Source organism: Phragmites australis, chromosome 6 (genome assembly GCF_958298935.1).
Source record: "Phragmites australis chromosome 6, lpPhrAust1.1, whole genome shotgun sequence".
Lineage (NCBI taxonomy): Eukaryota > Viridiplantae > Streptophyta > Magnoliopsida > Poales > Poaceae > Phragmites > Phragmites australis.
In genome coordinates, this window is record NC_084926.1 from 43,955,281 (window position 1) to 43,969,324 (window position 14,044).

The 14,044-nt window shown below is 42.5% G+C and overlaps 2 protein-coding genes across 2 annotated transcripts; one reads left to right on the forward strand and one right to left on the reverse strand.

Moving 5' to 3' along the window:
- Positions 1 to 655: 655 nt before the first annotated feature.
- On the reverse strand, positions 656 to 6,532 carry LOC133922730 (uncharacterized). Its single transcript, XM_062368185.1, has 10 exons — positions 6,086 to 6,532; positions 4,898 to 5,374; positions 4,672 to 4,829; positions 4,441 to 4,524; positions 4,287 to 4,339; positions 3,824 to 3,905; positions 3,139 to 3,246; positions 1,793 to 1,916; positions 1,369 to 1,454; positions 656 to 1,163 (listed from the first exon to the last, which is right to left on the reverse strand). The coding sequence occupies exons 1-10, from the start codon at positions 6,447 to 6,449 to the stop codon at positions 942 to 944; spliced, it is 1,758 nt and encodes a 585-aa protein (XP_062224169.1). The 5' UTR covers positions 6,450 to 6,532; the 3' UTR covers positions 656 to 941.
- A 199-nt stretch (positions 6,533 to 6,731) lies between these two features.
- On the forward strand, positions 6,732 to 10,907 carry LOC133922731 (probable ATP synthase 24 kDa subunit, mitochondrial). The gene is made up of 7 exons (XM_062368186.1): positions 6,732 to 6,895; positions 7,787 to 7,889; positions 8,376 to 8,520; positions 8,972 to 9,082; positions 9,554 to 9,700; positions 10,250 to 10,372; positions 10,548 to 10,907. The coding sequence occupies exons 1-7, from the start codon at positions 6,857 to 6,859 to the stop codon at positions 10,609 to 10,611; spliced, it is 732 nt and encodes a 243-aa protein (XP_062224170.1). The 5' UTR covers positions 6,732 to 6,856; the 3' UTR covers positions 10,612 to 10,907.
- The last annotated feature ends 3,137 nt before the right edge of the window (positions 10,908 to 14,044 follow it).

The following is a 14,044-nucleotide window of genomic DNA, read 5'->3' on the forward strand; positions in this document are numbered from 1 at the left end:
CGTCGACGTTAGAAGATCCGGATGTGAGTCAAAACTATAGCCAATCAGCTCATCAGACACTGTCACGTGAAATGAATCTCTTCAACAGAAATTTGACAAACTTTGTCGAGTTGCTTTCCAAACCAGCATCCAAAGAACAGTGGCCTAGATTGTTTGGTCTTTGGCGGGCCTGGCCTCCATCCAACAGGAATGATTTAGTGAAACACCACGGCCACACGGGAAAAATGATTCCCTGGTAAGAGTACAATAATTGGTAAATGTCTAGAATTTCAAATTTTAATAAAGGCCATGCTCGCGATGCGAGCAAGATCTCTCACAAATGATCGTATATAGCTCGTTCGATGAGAATGAGATCATTCGGATTGTTTTGTACTCAGGAGTGAGAGCGCATTAATGGGCAAATATGAATTTTTATTTTTCCAAGGAGAAGCAAATTTGAATATTCATATAGGTAAGCATTTTTTTTTTTTGAAATTTTGAACAGGGAGCCCCTGGCATACTCATTAAGGAGATGAGCACCCGAGTTTGAGCAAAACGCTCGAACACGTCCACTACCAAACCGAGCGGGTGCTCAATTTCTCACGCTCGGTCTCTAGGCAAGCAATTCAAATATAACGATGGAAGAGTAAACCCATACAGAAAGATTTGCACATGGTTCCACAAACAAAATCAAAATGATCAATACCTTGACGAGTCTTAGTGTAAAGCATTAACAGTCCCACTATAGTCTCGTGTATTCTTACAACATCAACTTCTATCAGGAAAGAATAAAATTTTCAACAAGCTATCGTTGATTTAAACTGATTTATTAACAAGCCCTTCTAGAGGAGTATTCATGCACCGGCTGTTCTGTATGTTAAGTGGTGAAGGCACTCAGAGAAGAGCTATTCGACCGTGACTTAGAAACCAAAATTGTGCAGCCCGCTCTTGGTCACGGCTAGCTAGGACACTTTGTGCGAGATTTTTATGTAGTTCATGAGCTTTTTCAGAGCTTTACCACTGTCAATGGCTTCTCTTGCCCGGTCAAGAGCAGCGTTGATATCTTCAGCTCCGCTGCAGCCTAATAAATGGTCAACCATAGCTGCATTAAGAACTATTCGGTCATAAGCTGCCCCTTTCTCCCCACCAAGTGCTGCCAAACCCAGCTCCAAGTTTTTCAGGACCTGATTCAGTTAGGACAGTAAGTAAAAGAAAAAAACTATGAAAAAAGAAAATTATATCCCCTGCCAATAATCCTGGGTGATACAAAGAAACACGGAGAACTAACAAACTTGAATGTATAAGGGCCATCCTTTATTGAAAATCAATGGGGCATATAATATTAACTGAATATAAGCAGCAACCACTGCCAAGGACAAAAAGGCTTACTGATCTATCAGTTCTTGGAGTTTCAGTGGATTCAAAACCAAGTTCCTGAGCATTCACAATGATCCTGAAACTCTCCCTAGAAACACCTGGAAGATATGCGAGAGAAGCTCAGACTGAAATAATTTCATAGCCACTTTCTTGGGCATTCACAACAAGCTATCAGGATTGTAGTATCAGTTGTGCTTATTGATGCCATTATCATGTTTTATATGAATGGACTGCCAGGGTGCACTATTCAGAAATCTGAAAGCATTTGACACATCCCTAACTTAGGTAGCACGACCCCTTGCCACATGAGTGGTGATCTGTACCAGAAATGTGTAGCAAATGCTCTATCATATCCCCACCATACACCCAATGATCGCTATGAATATGAGGGCTACCTATAACCAATATCAAGAGTAATACATATTCATTTTTGTACCATCCGTGTCGGAGAAATTTATGATATTTGGTGTACGGAACCCCGAACAATGGTTCACCGGAAGTCCTTTTGATGCATGAGCTGATCTTTCCTTGGTTGTCATTGAAAGTGCACCTTCCTCACCCTATGTGTGCACCATATATTTGTCTTAGCAGGGTTATCAATCAATAAATTCGAGACAATAATAGTATCTAACAATAATATTTGCAAAAATAGAAGGACAGAAACTGTATTTGTTCCAAAAAAAAAAGGACAAGGTTCTATCATTGAGATTTTCTTCAAGAAGTCCAAGGTTGTAATACCCCGGCCTATTAGTATTCAAGTTTGGCCCATTAATGTTCTGGTTTCGGCCCGTGTGACCCAAATGTTCCGGTATAGTGAGATTAGTCTCATATTGGTAGTTTAAATAGGTTCGGACCAAGTTATAAGTCTTTATGTTCCAAACACAGCACCTCCGGATTAACCCTTTTACACGAAACGAGGACGTAAGTGTAAGAGAGGTGCTATGCATACACGGGTCCGCCCCATGTGGGGGCTGGGCGATAAGCAGATTTTAGACGCGGGATGTTACAATGGTATTTAGAGCATGATACCCTCGCTGCACGGGCGCGTGAGTGTGTTGACCCGTGGAGGGGACGCGGCACGACGGCGACATCGAGGGGAGATCCTTGGTATTTGTCTGACATGAATGCAATAAGCTGTCGAGGGCGTCAGCCCTAAAGGGGGGTGGGGGAGAGTGTAATACCTCGGTCCATTAGTATTCAGGTTCGACCCATTAGTGTTCTGGTTTTGGCCCGCGTGGTCCAGGTGTTCCGGTATGGTGGATTAGTCCCATATTGGTAGTTTAAATAGGTTCGGTCCAACTTATAAGCTTTTATACTCTAAACATAGCACATCCGGGTTAACCCTTTTACACGAAACGAGGACGGAAGTGTAATAGAGATGCTATGCATACGCGGACTTGCTCCACGTGGATGTTGGGCCGTAAGTGGTTTTGGAGGCGGAGTGTTACAGATGGTATACCCTAGCCCATTAGTATTCATGTTCGACCCATTAGTGTTCTGGTTTCGGTATGTGTGGCCCAAGTGTTCTGGTATGGTAGGATTAGTCCCATATTGATGGTTTAAATAGGTTTGGGCCAGCTTATAAGCTTTTTTATTCCAAACATAACACCTCCGGATTAACCCTTTTACATGAAGCGAGAACAAAAGTGTAAGCAAGATGCTATGCATACGTGGGTCTGCCCCACATGGGGGTTAGGTGGTAAGCAGATTTTGGACACAAGGTGTTACAAAGGCTCTACAACGTTTCAAGAAAAGGCAACGAAATAAAACCACCGAGCTTACCTTTACAACTAGTCCAGCATGAACAGTTCTCCTTCTCATTAGCATAAGCAATGGATCTTCATAGCCCTCGTGATAAAATCCCGCAACCATTGATTCTCTACCACGTGCCTGGCAACAAAATATAAGACCAATAAGCCTTTTCACAATGAACCGGTAACATTTAAGTGAATCATGGACCAATACATGGCCAGACAGCATTTTGCAATTTTTGCAACAGAAAAACACATGAAAAAGGCCAAGTAGCAATATGGCATTTCTCATCAAATTTTCAAGGAATGAATGGGCACTGCCATAAAGTAGTAGGCGGTACACATTATTTGTGTCCAATATATGCAATGACGCGAAATTATATTATTGCGAGAAATAATTCCAATCATCTTGACTGAAGTTAAAATAATCCATGAGAAAATGTTGTATAAAATATCCTCTTGAAGAAAAATTCTGGAACCTAAACTAGTAGATTGCCAGGCATTTTATTATCAAAGGGAAACCATAGATTTTACTAAATCTTTAAGTTGGTAGTTTGAAGATCTTGGACAACAGCTTTTGATCAATTCTGCTCATGGTATTCATAAGCACAATATTGTATGCAACAAACAATAGAACAGTTCTATCATAAGAATGTTCTCATGCTATCTGTTCTTACAATAAAACGCCACGCGTGGTTTGAGAGAGAGTCACTCACTCTCACAAATTGTTGAACTTTCTCAGAGGTAGCCAATGGTGGTCGTTTCTTAATATGCTCCCTGAGCCCAATAATTGAATATCTGCAAGAATATCAAGTCAGAAAAATGCATCTAGTTTCCATGCAATACGACTTTCTTACCTGAATAAATACTTTATTCTCGCATTAGGTCAAATCAAAAGTGAAAATGCAATATGTTTCACTGTTCTAAAAGGCAGCAGCCTAGACTGCCTATGCAGCTCCAAGGCCACCTAGACCGCTTACCCTCCTGCCTAGTGACTAATCACCGCCCAGCTTTTTTAAGAATGCCAATGTTTATTTCAGTTTTTAATAAGAAAAGCTAGCGATTCCATCATGAAAGCAATATCTTTTTTTAGGGAAATGAAAGCAATATCTGAAGGAATATGACAGAGATGTCTTTGGTTATTGGAGCATAAAGTTACCAACAAAATGCTAAACTTACAACGGTGGACAAGCTTCTTGGAGATTCAAGTATGCAAAACCAGCGTTCTCATCCTGAACGCAACCGAAAAGTTGATGTAATCAGATGCTATCAGCAGAAGAGAAATGAAGGATTGAAGGAAAAGTAGGCACAATGCACAGAACTGCTAACACACCTCCAACAGTGTTTTGGCCTGCATTGGAGACAAGCGTGTGTTTGCACCCATGAATTTAAGCATCTGCCCTTCTGTTATGCCACCCTGAAAACCTTGATCATTAAGTAATACAAATGGTTCTCAAAAAGCAGATGACAGATAAATCCATCACCAAACCACAAGATAAATATCACTAAAAGTGCTATTAGAAATGATGAGTGTAGCTGGATATGTTTCGTACTGATTACTGACCTTGGGTGGCATCCATTCAACGCCGTGGAGGAGGCAAGACTCACCATAGCAGGCTCTAACAGCGGCAACAAATAGAGTACTCCTGAAAAAGCGTGTATTTCCATCATAGGGTTCACCGTAGTGTGTCAAGGACTTGACATCAGCAACTGGAGGAGGGCCTGATAAAGAAGTGGTGTTAATGACACCATTGATTTATCTGTTTAATTTAAGAACCACTTGGTGTTACCTAGTTCGTCATCGAAGGCTAGACAATAAGCTTTGAGCTCACAATCAGTTTCTCTGTTCATCCGCTGTCCAATAAAAAATGCTGCTAGCAGTGCTTCACTGACCACTGTTGAACTTGCACTTGATCCAAATAACAGAATATCCTTCAGTACACATTGAACCTCCTCATAACCTAAATGGCCACCAGCAAGCACTTCCCTCAAAGCACCAACAAGTCTCATCTCTCCAGTACCTTGACCAACATACCGAGGTCCTGTTAAACCATTTGCACCCATGATTGTTCCTTCTGGGTCAGCTATAAACTTCACCTCAGGAGGAAGAACTTGCACAAGGCGTGGCCAAAATATGCTCATGGCACGTCGCTCACCCTCACTCCATTGGGTGGCCTCTGGAAAAGAATTAGCTCTTATCGTCATGCCAGCAAAGAATGCACCCAGCTGTGCACTGGAGACTGGCTCATCTTTGAGTTCTCCCATTGCTACAGAAAGAGTTTGCAAAGAAAATATAGTATAAGGTTCTCACAGAAGGTAAGGAAAAATAAAGAAAGTTCAAAGCAGCTCTACTGTAAGTATGTCTGTCAAATAACAACCACCCAGCGAACAGGAAAAAATCAGCAATTTCTTATTCATACGTCGGATCATTAATAGGCTGCCTAAATAAGTAACTCTTAAAACTGGAATGCGATTTAAAAAACACATGCTAATGTATAAGCCCACAGCTAACCAACACTTAATTATCAGATACATCCTTTGAACTCATATGGTAACTAAAAAAAATTAACTTCGGATTTCAGAATGCTCCATATGAAGCAAAGTTTGCATAAAAAGGGCGTACCCAGTGCTGAAAGCTCCCACATGACATGATCGACGCGATTTGCTTGGTCATGACACCACACATTGTGGGTCGGGGGAAGGGAATATCTAGGCATGAAGCCAAATTTGCATGCCTAGATTAATAAGTGATTGCCCTATTATTAACTCCCTAGACAAATCAAGAGCAGCTCGCATCATTTCTCGAGCCATCTCCAACAAGCACAGCATCAATACCGTCAAAATCACTCCACTAAGCTCTCATTCCCAGCATGAATGGTGGCAACGAGCCAGAACTGAATCTAGAAACAAAGCAGCACGCACTAAACACGAGAGGCCACGGCCGATGACGACCAGGAGGACGAGCCGACTTAACTCACCGGAGCGTAGGATGGTGTCAAGGACGCGCATGGCGTGCTCCTCCCCGAGCGGGCGCGTCTGACTGGGCCCCGTGCACACCCGCGCCTGCGCCTCCAGCACCGTCGCGTTCGGCCGCGGCAGCCCCGCCGGCCTATATGAGTCTGACACCGACGGGTTCCGCCGCCCTCCCTCCTCCAGCACCGCCACCCCCGCCTCTTCCATCCACGACGGCGCCGCCGACATCGCCACCGCCAACCCCCGCCGGCATCTCTGCTCGCCGCCAAAAGCCGCAGAGCCTAGCCTCCTCGGCGCCGTCGCCGGTGAGACCCGGCGCCTCGCGCCCAGGCTCGGGCCCGGTAGCTGCGACCTCAGAAGCGAGTTCATGGCGAGCCAAGCCGAGGTCAATGGCGAGGAGAGAGACGACGACCACTATAGCATAGCCTAGTCTACTAGCCTCGGTGAGGAGAGGAGGAAGAACCGAGGCGAGCTGGGCCAGGCCCACTAGATGGGCTGGGCCCACATCGCACCGGGATGGATGGGCCCACGCGCCCGGGACCCACGGCTTTCCGCGCTGTTCGAGATTCGTGCGGAGGGGCGGGTCCCCGCGGGGGTCGGGTGGGATCGGACGGCGGAGAGCAGCAGGGAAGAACCCACAAAGCGCAGCGCAGCGCCGCCTCCATTTCTCCTCGTCCTCCTCCCATCCCCATCTCTGTCTCTCGCTCTCGCGGAGATCGAAGAGAAGCGGAGGCTCCTGCGCAAGCGCCGCCGCGCCGTTCGCCGCCGCATCGGGCATGGCGCTGGCCGCTCGCCTCGTCTCCCGCTCCCGCCAGGTTCGCTCCTTCGCTCGTTGGCCGCCCTTTGCGCTGCGTCGCGTCCTAGGAAACTTTAGCTTTCCGGCAGATCTGATCCGGTGGCGACCGCCTCGGCGTGCGGCGCCCTGTGTGGTTGCGTTGACGTGGGATCTGTGGTTTTCATGTGAAGTTCTGTTGGGAGCGTCGATCGCTATGTTGGTGGATGTTTGTCTTCGATGCGTTTGTTTCACCTCGGTACTTTGTTGCTTTGATTGGAGGGATGCGACTATTAGGAGGGTAGAATGTTCCAGGTGTTCTCTAGACTAAGATTTGGAGGGGGCAGAGAGACGAGACGAAGAAGTGTCTTGTTATAACAACTCCAAATTCTTTCAATCCCAATCTCTAGATTAAGATTTGCAGAGAGACGAGACGAAGAAGTGTCTTGTTATAACAACTCCAGATTCTTTCAATCCCAATGCAATTCCCATTTTGACATTTTCGTCGATATAGCATAACATGGAACCACTTCTGGTACCCATCGCTGATATAGCGCTGAGCATTACCCAATCCCTTCGACTGAATGTTGCATGTCCGTACTAATTTTATACTGAGTTTCAATTGCCTTTGAGCTCTGTATATGTTGTGTGGTTAGTGGCTTGTTTTTGGCATGATAACAACTAACAGGGCAGCTGACAAGCTCATGACCTGCATTTGGTTTCTCTGGTCCTAGGTGCTGTTCCATTTAGTGGTTGTAATCTAGTATAATATAAGATTGAAGCATCTATTTGTTTATTTTCTGCGAATGCACTTATGGTCAGTGAGATTCCAATGCAAAGCTTTTTAGTTTCGGCATGGTCTGTTCCTGCTGTTTCACCTCCCATACTCTGTGATATGTTACCCTACTCAGTTCATTTGTTGATGCTCCTGCAGCTATATTCTGCTCAATCTGCTTTTGTGAATGGAGGTGCCATTCACATTCGTTCCTATGCCAAGGATGCAGCTCCGGCGGACCGTCCTCCTGTCAGTGGAGATGGTATGTCTCTCACATTTTGATTATGTGTTAAGAGACTTCATCATAGATGTTTTGCAGCAATGTGCTATATACTAAAAAAATAACTGCTTAATGCATGTGTAATTCGCATAAAGTTGTAAAACATAAATCATCCATCCTGAACCCCTTCTGTTGTAAGATGATTGTATAAAGCAGCAGAAAAAATGTTGTTGATACTGTATCCTTTTGAGTTCATACTACGAACCCAGTAAATCATTTTATTGAATATTCACTAAATGGTGCCTTTAATGATGGATCATTCAGTTTGTGCTTTTCCATGAAGATGCAATGCATGCTGTTAATTTCAATTTCTGTTGAAATTTGTAACATGAGTCTATTTTGGATAATGTGTTCTTTTATTGGCTATACGGAAGCTATGTTTGGAGCAATGCTTTTTATGTGTTGCAAAATTCTCTTAGAGTTGTTTAATTCGGATAGTCCTAACTTTATTCCTTTTATGTTATCAAGACCTGCTGAAGGGCATATTCTTTGAGGTAAAGAAGAAGTTTGAAACAGCTCTTGGTGTCCTTAAAAAAGAAAAGATCACAATTGATCCAGATGACCCAGCGGCAGTTGCTAGTTATGCCAAAGTTATGAAGACTGTAAGGGAAAAGTAAGACAAGTTATATGACTATACATGTGTTCCGTGATAATTAGCTTACCCCTGTATTTCCTTCAGTTTTATCTTTACTTTGAGTTTTGCTTCTACAAAATTTTCTAGATTTGGCAATAGTTGGTAATGTAAGTTTGTAAAAGTTTTATTCAGCAAACACTAGTGTACTTATACAGTATCAGTGAAACAAATCATTTGGTTTCAGGATCACTTCCTAATAGTCATTAGCTTACATTTTTCAGGGTGTAGTGGTTTTGCCTGTGCCTGTATTTGCGACTGGTTGATGCTGTTCTGTTATTCTATGCTTGATCTGTTTGAAATCACATCTGCAGAACAAATTCTAGCATAAATATGATATTCACTTTCTCTGTTCCCTTTTGTTTGTGTAAATTCATTTAAACTCAGTGTTACTGACCTGATCACCTGATTATGCTACTATTGCTAAATGCAGGGCAGATCTTCTTTCTGATTCTCAAAGAATTAAATACACTATTGAGACGTTTACTAAGGGCATCCCTGATGCACGAACTTACCTGAATACTCTTCAGGAGATCAGAATAAAGTACATCCATTGCTATTATTGCATAATATTACCTTTTTATGCTTTCCAAAATGCTTAAGGTTACTGCTTGGTCTTTTTAAGTGTGAAATCTTCATGTTTTTATATATCATGCATATACCTTGGCAAGATTTTCTTGTTTTTTCCTAGCCTACCCTAAGTCCCCAACTTGCTTGGGGCCAAAAGGCTTTGTTGTTGTGAAATCTGCATATTCCTTCATTTTATTATGATACAAATGGGCTAAATGCATTGTATTTTTCTTGTTCATTTATTTTTACATCCTGTTGCATATACTTTGACATCTGTACAGGCTCATACATTTTAATGAAATAAAGTGTTACACTTGTGAAATATGGAACATCACTTTATTTTTTTGTCACAATTGACTAGATAAGACTTTGGTCCATTTTAAAAAAACTATATCACTAATTGCTTGTATAGCTTTCTCTTTTCTTATTGCATTCTATGATACAGGAGTGGCCTTATAGATGATCTTGGTATTGAGCCTTTGATGATGGAAGCTCTCGAGAAGGTTGAAAAGGATATTAAGAAGCCACTTTTGAGGAGCGACAAGAAGAACATGGCTATCCTCTTGGCAGAGTTCGACAAGATAAACAAAAAGTATGCTAAGATCTGTATCTTCATTGCAGTAGCATGTTAGTAGTGGAGGGTTTTTCATCGCTAACTCTCCCAAGATTCATCTTTCCTTTTTAAGGATCTGGATAGTCTGCAGTTGAATACTTGATCACTAGACACACACATTACTCAGTGGCTCTCCTATGGCAATTATTAACTGAAACATCATATGACATTTAATTCTCTCTCAAAGAATGCATACATTGTATGGTCAATTAGTCAGGATTGTCTGATTTTATATTGCAAATACAACACAGATGATGGCATGACTCACTCTTACTTGCTTTTAACTATAGGCGATCCGGATCAGTTGTTGGGATATGTTGATCTTGGGCATGTTTGTATAGGCAGAGATTAGACGTTGTCCCTTGTGATTGAAAGGGAAAATGAACTATTATCCCTTCCAATCTGCAGGACAAGCTCTTACAGTGAACATTTTCGTCTGCATTTTGCAGTGCATCCTTTACCTGTTCTATGCCATTATAGTGCATGTCATTCACATGTTTTCATTTTGCATTTTGAATCTTGAAACAGGCTTGGCATTCGGAGGGAGGATCTTCCCAAGATCGAGGAAGAGCTTGAAATCGAAATTGCCAAAAGTGAGCTGACGGAACTTAAGAAGGAATGTATTGAAGCAATGGAGACTCAACTAAAGAGGTGCAACTCTTAACTACTGGAATAATAGTCCATTATTTGCTTGAGTGGTACCTCAAATTCTCTGGATACAACTTTTATCATAAAGCAGTCAAACCAGCTAGTAGAGTAATGTTTAGTTTCTAGATACTCATGATTATGATCTGTGTGCATGCATGCTGAAATGCTTTGTTACCAGGGAGGAGTTTAAAGATGAGGAGATGCCTGATGTCAGGAAATTGGACATCAGAAACTTCCTGTAGACCTGATCAACGACAATCCTCGTGGCATTTCAAAGCGCCCCATCCAAGTGATATTTCTTTGATTTTGTTTTTAAGTTGACCAGTGCTGTAAGCCACACCTATGAGTGCTATTCTTGCTTTTTGTAATAAAAACTGCACCGGAGTACCAAGACAGTCAACCGTGAGTTGGATTGTTTCTTACCGTTCTGCTGCTCTGGTGGGCACGGCAACAATGAGATGTCCTTGTGTTATAATACATCAACCTGATTAAGGTACGAGGCATTCAGATAATGATGATACTTGTTATTTGACCCTTATGTTGTTCTGTTTAATATTGTTTTAAGAGATTGGTTCTCTCTGTTTAGGGAGTAGACTTTCGCTTTTATTATTTTGTTCTGTTTAATATCACCTAAGAGATTGATTCTCGCTGTTTAGGGATTATTTTTGCTTTTGCAAATGGACTATGAAGAACAAATAGCAAATATGTTTAGGACAGATGCTAAGATGATCACTGATTATGTATATTTTGGTGATGTTAGTTTTGACACTACATTTGTAACAAACAAAGAGAGCATACCTTTTGGTTTGTTTCATCGTACACAAGAGCCACACCAAAAACTACTGATTCTCTAAAATTTCAAATGTCTCTTGGTCATTTGGAAATGGAATCATATCGAGTGTTAACAACTCAGGTCCAGCCCAAGCTTGGTCATTACTAAATGTTTGTGAACGATTAGTCCTAGGTCGTAACAAAATGGTCAGGACATAAAGATGATGTGGGACTCAAATTGTTCTTCTGGTACTTCACTTTAACTCTGATGGTTGGCAATTCAATTGGAAGCGCTCCAATAAGCTACCACTCCAAACAATGATCCAATCATGAAATAAATCAACCACAGCAACGCAATCAAATGGCGCGTGAAAGCAAGCCTGAAGCCAGTCAAGAAAACACGCTATTGAACTCAATAAACCAGCTCTGTAGACGACGAATCACATATCAGTTAGAAAGGCCAGAACATCCAGTACAATGAGTGAGCAATGGCATACATCATAATGGTACATTATGGTTACGTTTGGTTGGAGGATGAGGTTGGATGGGATAGGGTTATTCATGTTTTTATTTATGAGATGATTTAATTTTCTGTTTGATTAGGATAGATAGGGTAAGTCAAATTTCTATTTACTTAGTGAGATGAGAGTGAATAAAATGAGTCAGTTTTTTTAAGGATGGAGGCAATCACCACCGTCTGCGCATGCTTCGATCATCAGTTCATCGTAGCCAGGCAGCATGGCTTATTGGTGATCATATTATTTGTTCAGGGAAATGAATTGGTGAACGGTTTCCAGGATGTGGAAGCTTACGTAGATGGATTCCTTGAGGGGTCCTACTTTCTTGCTGCTGTTGCAGAACTTGAGGAGAGGGATGAACGCGAATGGCAGCTCAAACGACAGCACCATCTGCATTGGAAAGTCTCTTGTTAGCTAGAGCTAGCTCGCTGGATTATTGCGCAAGTGATTTCCAGACCGGTGTTGAAACTGAGTAATGGTTGAGGGATCCTACCGATGAGAAGATGATTAGCTTGCCAGCGCCTGAAGGACAACACAGACAACGAGGCTGCGGACGTGCGCATAGCGCAGTGGGAGCGCTCCATGAAGGAGCCCGTCCGACGACTGGAGCTCGAGCCTCTCTTCCGCATCTGCCCTTGCCCTCCAATGAAGGGCGTGTATTTGGGGCTGCATTTGTAAAAAAAAAAAAAGAGAGAGACACACAATGAGGCTTGAAGCGATGGCGATGACACGCGTGATGAGGTTCCGTGCCCAGTTCTTCATCTTCATGCCCAGAAACCCCTGGAGACGGTGAGTCAGTGAGTGGTAAACGCAGTCAGCTATATTCATTGGAATAATGATCAAGAATAGATAATGATCGGCAAGGGCTTAGATACTTTGTCTGAACTAGATGACACCTGGATCAATGGCACTGGCTACTGTTGGGGTAGCTCCCTCTTGTGCTCCTGACATCGAGTGCCTCAGGAGGGTCGACCAATATTTTGTGAGCTTTTTTACGGTTGTTCATATTACATGTAGGTAGGAGATAATATAAATTTAATTTGATCATCTATGTAATTGGATATTTCTGTAATTACGATAGTAGTGTTAATATTTACCCACCATACTATTGAAAGGCACTGTAATATTTTTTTTATACCTAATTTTTAAATAATCGTTCTGCCAAATAATCAGCATTCAGACCAGTTTAAATATTAAACCTATGAATTTGCACGATATTACTATTATGCTTTTTTTTTTAAAAATACCCTTATACTACGTATACTCCTCTCATATACTACTCATACTATCTCTAAATAATAGATAGTATTTTAGTCAATCTAGACCATCCGATTAAAAAATAGATGATTCAAGTTCCTACGAAACCATCGTAAAAATTTTCTATTTTGTACCATTAGAAAGTAGTATGTACCTTTGGGAGTAGAATATATATAGAGAGTATCATATGATTATACCTTCCGAGGTACTGAAATTTGATACTTAGGTACCAAAAAATTTAGTACCTCCCGGTTGTAAAAAGGCTCTTTTTTTTAAGGTGCACCGTAGACCGTACACGCTGCATGCCCTGGCAGAAACCTGCAAAATGCCTAGTGCGAAATGCGGCGTGAAGCAGGGCGCTCACTCACTTGCCAAATCTACCAGAGAATCATCACGCACGTCTTATTTCTGCCGATATTGAACTTGCGTTATTTCCTGACGCAGACTCCCCCCCCCCCCCCCCCCCGCGGACAGATTTTCACACTGAACATGACGTTCATCGTAGTTAGAAGCTAACCTCCAAAAGAAAAGGCCTCTTGTTGGCCCTTGCGTCGCACTGCCTTGTCTAAAAAGAAGCTGTAACAGCGAGAGCGGGCATGAGGCTCATAGTATCAGGTAGAGAGTTTATTTATTTATTACTAGTTTATTCAGTGCTAATTGCAACCATTGCAAGCTTGTTCAATCACAAGACAGTATTAATTTATTTGCAATGGCGTCGCAGGCAGGCATCACAGTGGATCCTGATCGTCACAGGTAGTAACCGGTGCAGTCATCGACGCAAGCCGCAACGTCAGCATCAGTCGGCCCTGCAGCCATAGCTAGCAAAATGCAAACACAAAGATGATCAGAGATTGAGCTAAAAGCCAATCCAATCCAATAATGCTACACAGGCCTGACGATGCAGATCTCCCTGCCGTCGCCACCAGTTTGTTTGTGGCCGATGCAGTTGCCGCAGCATCTGATCTTGCACTGCGAAGGTTTGTGCTCCTTCCTGCAGCCAGGGTAGCATTTCCAGTAGCACTTGCAGAACTTTGACATGCCGGCCACTTGCAGCACTTGGCCTGACAGCAGGATGAGCATGCAGGCAGCAAGAGCTGCCACCTTCATCCTCCCCTCCATTCTTCTTCCT

Excerpts from the sequence above, each read along its gene's own strand:
- LOC133922730 (XM_062368185.1), bottom strand. The coding sequence starts at position 6,449 with ATGAACTCGCTTCTGAGGTCGCAGCTACCGGGCCCGAGCCTGGGCGCG. Across the intron at positions 1,917-3,138 it reads ATGCTGGACTAGTTGTAAAG|GGTGAGGAAGGTGCACTTTC; the intron begins GTAAGCTCGGTG and ends GTGCACACATAG. Across the intron at positions 1,164-1,368 it reads CTCCAAGAACTGATAGATCA|GTCCTGAAAAACTTGGAGCT; the intron begins GTAAGCCTTTTT and ends TAACTGAATCAG.
- LOC133922731 (XM_062368186.1), top strand. The coding sequence starts at position 6,857 with ATGGCGCTGGCCGCTCGCCTCGTCTCCCGCTCCCGCCAG. Across the intron at positions 6,896-7,786 it reads TCGTCTCCCGCTCCCGCCAG|CTATATTCTGCTCAATCTGC; the intron begins GTTCGCTCCTTC and ends ATGCTCCTGCAG. Across the intron at positions 9,701-10,249 it reads TTCGACAAGATAAACAAAAA|GCTTGGCATTCGGAGGGAGG; the intron begins GTATGCTAAGAT and ends ATCTTGAAACAG.